The sequence below is a fragment of the Brugia malayi genome, assembly GCF_000002995.4.
Source record: "Brugia malayi strain FR3 genome assembly, contig: Bm_v4_ChrX_scaffold_001, whole genome shotgun sequence".
Lineage (NCBI taxonomy): Eukaryota > Metazoa > Nematoda > Chromadorea > Rhabditida > Onchocercidae > Brugia > Brugia malayi.
The window spans coordinates 276,936-284,833 of record NW_025062479.1 but is presented as its reverse complement, the minus strand read 5'-3'; the positions used below and the strand labels follow the sequence as shown (position 1 = coordinate 284,833).

Genomic DNA, 7,898 nt, shown 5'->3' with positions numbered 1-7,898 from the left:
TTAAAGTGCGAGATCGGATGCACGCGCATGTCTGCTGATGAATCAAATATAATTTGCATTGAAGATGATGAAGAAAATATAGAAGAAAGTGGGGTGAAATACTCTGACAAGTAATTTCTTCTTACCATTTAAAAAAGGAATTTTTTTTTTATTTTGTGTACTTTCTCTAAGCTTTTTTAAGCTTGTTTATTCTGTGAAAGATCCCAAGCATCGACATTTAAGAAAAATTAGACTTTTGGCTTTTGTTGCTTTCTTTATTATTCGTTTCAGACTTCCTGTATGTCAAGGTTCTTCAAAAATTTTGTGCCGTTCGTCTTCACAAGAAGTAAGTGATTCAACAAAGAATGACATCGGTACTAATAGCCATGAATAGTTTTATACATCATTTTCGCATTTATCATATTGTCACGTTAAAAAGAGCGCTTTCGTGTAATAAACCCGCGCATAATCATTTCGGGTATCAAGGGATACCAGAATTCTTTCAAAAAAAGCTATGCTAGTCGGCGTTATAGGCCATCTAGCATCTGGAGGTATCATTATTAATACTTGCCATCTTGCTGAGAAGTGGTCTTAAAAAACATAAAACCTCTGATCTCTGATCGTTTTTGCCATTAATGTAATTTTAGGAGTTTTTCTTGTTTCTCTCTCTGAAGTTTTTTTTTTATTTTTTCATGGCTTATTGTCGAATGCATGCCGTATTTCAACGAACAGCATTGCCAAGTCTATTTACTCTGGTTTAGCCAATAAAAATATTGAGCTAAGTGGAGGAAAGTTGCTGTATTGAGTTATCACTTTTCTGACTAGTCGCCGATTAACCATATGTACTGTTACCTCACATTTCAATCATTTATTTCTTACTACTATGAAAAATACACATTCTTTTCTGGTAAACTTACATCTAATTTAAGAACGGTAATGTACATGGATAACAAACATTAATTCGTTACTGTGATACAGCAAATATACAGCAAACTGTACAACATTTATTTGAAATGGTATTTCCTTGTTTGTGAAGTTCATTGAATAATCAATTCCATCAAAGGGTTAAAAGTGTTATATTCCCAGGTGATTCAAGAAAACGAACGGAAGAAACGTGGAAAAAATTATGCTGTACCATCTATTTTAGACGATTTTTTTGGTGTATATTGTTTATTGAGTCGAAGTCCGAATAGATATTTTAAGGTATTCCAAGTGTTCCATAACTATTATGACTTTACTGCAGTCTTTACAAGCAGCTTTGCTAATTTTAAATATAATTTTAAATCTTAAATTTACAATTTTAACTTTTAGAGGAGTGTTCATCGAATTGTTAAATATACGCTGTGTCTATTTATAATTCCAGAATCGTTGTTACATTGGTTATACTGTTAATCCTAATCGGCGTATACGTCAACATAACGCTGGGAAAGAATTTGGGGGAGCCAAAAAAACAGATCACAGAGGACCATGGTATATTCTCATGCTTTTTAAATAAAATGTGGAGGTGAATGTCTAGTATTATTGTGAAAAGCAATGTTTGCGATTATTTCTCATTAAAGATATCTTCAAATTAGTTTATAATTGTAATCTGTGATATAAAATAAAGAATGGATTAAAAAATTCCGATTTTAGGGATATGGTCTGTATCATACATGGTTTTCCAAATAGTGTATCTGCACTGCGCTTCGAATGGGCTTGGCAAAATCCAGAGAAGTCGCGAAGGCTGCGACTTTTAAATTTAAAGAAAAGAACAAGTGAAACTGCTTTTGGATTTCGTTTGCGTATTGCCTGTCATATGCTAAATAGCGATCCATGGCGACGTCTCTCACTTACATTCCGATGGCTGTTACCTGTGGGTTTAAAAATTTAAAAAAAAAAAAAAAAAAACTAGAAATATGTTGAAAAGGTATCCGCTTTCATCATATACACATTTAGGAACTGGAAATTCCGTTCCCATTGGATGTTCTACCTCCTTCTCATATTGCTGTAGAACATGGTGCTGTGACAAAAATATCGACGTTAATACCCCAATTGCAGGAAGAATACGATGTTGCTGGAACTTGTTCGCTGTGCTTAAAGCCAATACTTTCGGTAAGTTGTCAGCTGAATAATGAGCATTTTATTATAATTCTGGTGTCAGATTTTTGAAAGTAATTTCTCATTACGTTTGAACTCTTACTGATGGACGTGGTGTTGTGATTTGCAGACACATACTAGGAATTATCTGGAAATCTTCAAAAAATTTTTTTTCAGATTTCGGAATTGCTTCGTTGTCACGCCAATGAAACATGCAAATCCCATTTCCACATGCGATGTTTGTCGAAACATGCTTTGAATGCAGTTGATGAATACAGAACTTCCTTGTTTCCGATTCAAGGGCAGTGTCCCAAATGTGGTGTGGTTTACCTTTGGGGTGACTTGATTAGGGATCAGCGAATTTTGTTAGCAGTCAACAAGTTTAATTCAAGTAGTACATTATTCAATATGATACCTCGTGGTAAACTCATTAAAATGTAGATAAAATTGACTGATATAAAAGCTGGAGTTGATATCTTGGTGTCCATTCCATTTTCTGTTTCAAAATATTTATGATTTTCTAAAGACCAAATTCCTTTCTTACATACTTGTACGAATCTTAATCCTTCCTTTCAGTGAAGTGTTTTTCCATTGTTTTTTTTCTGAAAATATTTGTACTTTTGATAAGTTTAAGAATAGGAATTTCAACTTTTGCAAAACCGGTTATTTGATTCGAACTGTATTGGTGATTTCACAGATTCTTTCCCACTAATGTTTACTTTTCCCTGACTTTTTCTTTGTATCTGAAATAGTTCTTCTGACTCACATATATCAAAACATCTTTTACTGTGTATGTCCTTCCTCGTAAATGTCATTTTCAGTTCGTTATCATTTGATTTCTGTTGAAGATATGTTTTTGAACATACTTTTTTCTGTGCTAAAATATTCAAAATTCTGAAGCTTCCAAGTTTTTTTCTTGTAGTGTTCTTATCAATGACTGTAAATGTGGGCTTTAACTTGTCGAAGGGCTCGTGTGCTTTCAATGATATTTTGGAAAGCGAGTGGGAGGAGAGATCTTAGTGCTTTGTATTATACATTACCAAATATTCAGAGGGAGAATAGTTGCAAATTAAAGTTACAGATTTCAGTGTTCATATGAATGCTATAAAAAACGAATTCGATATCATAATTTGGAAATAGCAGCCATTTTAAGTAAACTGGAAAGATTTCGAGATGAGGTGAACTATGAAAGTATGGTCAAATCTCATGAATACAACAGTCCGGAAAAATGTCTTGATTTCTGGCGCTTTCTGACAGGACTTTCTTGTGTCGAGAGCTGAAGTAATCTGGATTTTGGTGCCATATGCATTCGTCTGATACTATCCAACATGGAAAAATAGTCCCGATGCAAAAAGAAATTGTGATTGTGGGAATACAGAGGGACTTGTCGTATTGGTGTTGCAAGTTTGCGCTCCACTTTTTTTGGTTCATGTCCATGAGTATGCGTAAAGACTGGGGGATATGTGGAATGTGTAGAAGGACTTTTTTGATCACTGACCCGAAATTACAAAAAATAGGGTTCACTGTAGTGCTGGGATATAGTGTCTTCAAGTTAAAAACGACATTAAAAGGTGTTTGCAGAGACTGGAACAGGTGATGGAGTTCGGAATGATGTAAAAAAATGTGAAATTATGTGTTCCTGCTCCCTTCTGCTTACGTCTCTTATCTTGCCACTTCAGCCTACAGCTGGTATTTTGTGGGACAAAAATTGGCAATAGGTATTACTACGTTTGGAAGATAGTGCTGTCAGATAAAAATTTCCTGTCTTTTCAAGAAGGAAGAGATATGGAAAGAGATGTATGTATGTAAAGTGAGGAAAGAGAGTGGCCGAACGGGAAGATCGGTACGTTGGTTACAATTTGCTTCAACAATTTCATATGCTCAACTCAACAAGATGGCAAGATTCTTGAAATAGATAAGTAATGAAATGTGATAGCTGATGACTGCAACTTCCCTTGTAAAGACTGACGACAGGTGTAATAAATAAGGTGCTTGATGACAAGCTATAAAAGACACCTCCCTCACAAGATCGGTAGTGCAAACGTATTTCCGATAGTCATTGAACCGACGACAACTTCTCGCATTCTTTTCTGTCGTAACTAATTCTCTCTCTCTTGTCTGCACCCCTTTCTTTTCTCTTATTTCCAATTCCTCTACACACTGTAGTTAATATCTTTGTGAGCCATTTATGGCACTTCATTTAATTGTGTAATTACATTTACATCTAATTCAGTATGTTTTAAATTCAGTTCAGGTAGTAGCGTTGTCCCTTATGTCCATTTTCATATTAGTTTTATCTTCTACGCACATATGACATTTTGATCAATCAAATTTGTGTAGTTCTAACACTTTATTTTAATTATTAATTTTTGGAAGGAAAGATTTTCGGAAAGCATTTACTTTCCAAACATCACTAATGATTGTTTCATGACATACTGTCATATGCAAATAGCAAGAGTTGACCAAGGTGATCACACTACTATGTTATGATCGTCGAAAGGGTCAAATCACTCTTTTTAGAGCTGTTAAAAGGATTGAAAAGAAGAGAGGAAGTAGTAAAACTATTTTTAGGGCCAAACGAATCAACAATCTACTTATGGTAAAGACATTTTCGCTTCTGTTCAGCGATCCTTATTCTTACCAAAATTATCGTGTTATGGAAAAATCAGTCATGTTTTGGATTAATAAAATAGTATAGCATAGTTTAGTAATTCTTTGAAATACTGTTTTAAACTTCCTTTTATGTTACAAGAAATTTGAACAGATTAATTTTGTCTCTAGCTTTCATCTTCATCAATTGTTCTTTTGGATAGGGAGTCCACTTCAGAGTGTTTTTTTCAGGAAGACTTGTTGCCTTATCTTTATACATTTTTTTTTTCTTTGGATACAATTCTTAGAGAAAAAATTATATTGCTATCTTCTTTGTCACTTCTTAACATTTGTCGTACCATTGACTTGTCCACTTTTATCTTTTTAAAGCGATAATTTTCGACTGGAGTTTATGAGATTAATTAATAATAAATCAAATGTTTTGACACAAAATCCACAGCATAGTCTGTTATGGATGAAAAATCCACTACTGGAAGACAAATGAAAGGAATGAGACTAAAGTGTCTCCGGATTTTTTTGTGAATAATGAAGGCCATTCGTTATGTGCACTTCAAAATGGGAATGGTAGTGTCAGAAGACATTGGTCACAAATGTTACTTCATTTGTTGATCAGTAGTTTATTATTGACAAGGTAAAAAAAAAAAAAAAACTGTCCAGAAGGTTTACGCTGCATAGTAAGTTACTACATGTTTTTGGTGCATTGTTTTAGTTACATACAGATTTTCAAAAGTGATGAAATGCGCAAAAATTTATTTCTAACCCGAAAACATCCGCATTTTATTCTAAACTTCTAATGATCAGCTTCAAAAGATTGATGGAAATTAAAATCAGTTAAGCTCTGAATTTTTTTTTTCCTTAACAAAAAATGCAACAAAATTCCTAAAAGAAAAAAAAAAACCTTTGCACCCTTTCCTGACTTTTTGGTCCTTCTTAAAAATGGTTCGTTTGAGTTAATTGGTTCATCGATAAATCGCACAAAGAAACTCAGCAGTTATCCGTCATCTCTCGGTTTTAATTTTCAAATGGAATAAAATTGGGTCGTACCGATCGCGGTTTTTGATATCAGGAAGACACACATAAACACATATCTTTCTCATGTCAGGTAGCAAATAATCATTCAGTTGATTCGTTGTTTATCCGTTTGCGACAGATCCAGCTTGGATATCTCGTCACGGCAACAATAATATTAGCTTTATAGTATCCAAGTACATTCAGTTAGATCCTCAAACGACGTCATATCTTAATCAGTAATTTGAATCGCAGCAGACAGGCTTGAATTGATCGTGAAATTATGATATAATGTACAAAATCGATAAAACACAAAAACGTCTCATCATATAAGGTAGATTTCAGCGACATCAAGGGTGCGACATTGATTCATGGTCGACTGTTACCATCCATCCTTACTCGCAATTTAACATTTTGAAAGTTTTAAATCTTTCAGAATTTTCAAAAAACTTGTTCATAAAGTGTTTTTTTCTAATAAAAATTTTCTAACAGATATTTCTTGCAATCTGATTCACAATTAAAAATTATTATGATGAGCATTTGAATAGCAAACGCTCACATCAGATAAATCTTATGAATCGATATGAATTGAATTGAAATGGTTTTCATCTGCTTAAATGGTGCAAGGACAAACAATTGAAAATGAGAAAGAACAGTGGGGACAATTCAGGATGAAGATTTCAATGGATATCATGTGATAATGGCGTATAATCAACGATTGGAAATACCGATTTCGTCTATTCGACCGACACCTTCTCATTCGACATACCTATTGTACCGACCGACCTATCTCTCTGCTTCATTGTCACCGCAAGCCACACCCTTTTCGTCGTCTCCCTCAAACTTCAATCTTGTCATCTTTGTCGACGGCATCATCGATGTCGTGTCGTCATCATTGGTTTCGCTTGGCTTTGTCACTGTTATGTATCAATTTCGCCTTCTCGTCGGAATGTCAATGGCCATGTAATGGTAGTAATAGTAGTAGTAGTAATTCACCAAACAAAAAGCTGTCAAGATGGAGCACGAAGGAATAGATAACTAATTTTAATATGGGATTTAAATGGATAAATGGATGGTTGTAGGACAGACTGATGGATGGACGAAAGTGAATATATAAATAGATGGATGAACCTAGATGGATCGGTGGACAGATAGGTGCTGTAATGTTGTTGCTGATACTTTTGACCCGGGATGAGGAGTTGGAGAGTGATGAGAGGTACCTCTGGACCTCATTTATAGATGTAGAGAACAGCGGGAAGGGGCGGTACGTTCAGTGTACGCGTGGTGCAGAGTTACACCTTAACCAAACAGGTTCGACCGTTATTGTGGCCATCGCGGTTTGTGTACCACTGCTTTCTAGTATATTCACATTGTCGCTAAATAAAATACCAAGAACAGGTGGTACCAGGTACCAAAGAACCGATGACCTGCTTCAGATATTTGGCTTATAATTCGAACCGTTCTTGTCCACCACCTCATATCTTCCCTGTAACATTTAGGTATTACAAGTTTGAAAGACTGAGTAAAGCAAATTCCAGGTTCTTCAACTGCCTCGCTCTCTACATATCAATGTTTTTAAGGATCTTTTTCACTTGATTGGAGCAACCGTCAAAGATCACTCTCTTCCTTGTTTATCTTTTCACTCATCTGACAATTGTTTGCTAATTCAGTGCATTCCTCATTTATCCGTAACCAAATAAGATGAAATTATAATTCGATTATTCGATTCGATTGTAAATGTGCTACTTATTTATTTAAATTCTATTTGGTAGAAAAATAGATAATTGAGAAAAGATTGTCAACGATCAAATTAGATTTAAAACCAAAATTTTTACTTCCATAAAAGGGCCGGAGACTTGACTGTTAGCTGTTTGTTTGTTTACAAAATTTAGAAGTATTCAAACAAAAATTTGCACTTAGGAACTTCATTGCGTCACTAGTTGTCGTTTGTGAAGAGTTTTGAACTTTTTTTAAAATAATTGACAGAGGTGACTTTTTCTTAGATGCTCATTAAATTTTTATAAAGTCAAAAGCTATTCTAGCAAACAGAGTTTTATAACTTCACACTGTCTTTAAAAATTTGTTTATTTCTTTAATTCCTTCGACATCAAATCTTCTAATCAACTAAAAATTTTGAACTTTAATCCACTTCTTCCAGTCAAAATAATTGTTTAAGGTTAACAACACGCATTTCTAACGTCAGTAGATCTAGCAAATTGTGAGAA

The 7,898-nt window shown here is 34.3% G+C and overlaps 1 protein-coding gene across 2 annotated transcripts; it reads left to right on the top strand.

Moving 5' to 3' along the window:
* Positions 1–27: 27 nt before the first annotated feature.
* Positions 28–2,496, top strand: Bma-slx-1 (the record flags this gene model as incomplete). 2 transcript variants are annotated; one of them, XM_043073106.1, is made up of 7 exons in its annotated part: positions 28–110; positions 271–325; positions 1,066–1,182; positions 1,343–1,449; positions 1,612–1,831; positions 2,017–2,070; positions 2,233–2,496. In XM_043073106.1, 7 exons carry the CDS (start codon positions 28–30, stop codon positions 2,494–2,496), a joined length of 900 nt encoding a protein of 299 aa, XP_042929040.1. The 2 variants fall into 2 exon arrangements, with proteins under 2 accessions (XP_042929040.1, XP_001898482.1); XM_001898447.1 differs by having other exon boundaries at positions 1,915–2,070.
* Positions 2,497–7,898: the final 5,402 nt, after the last annotated feature.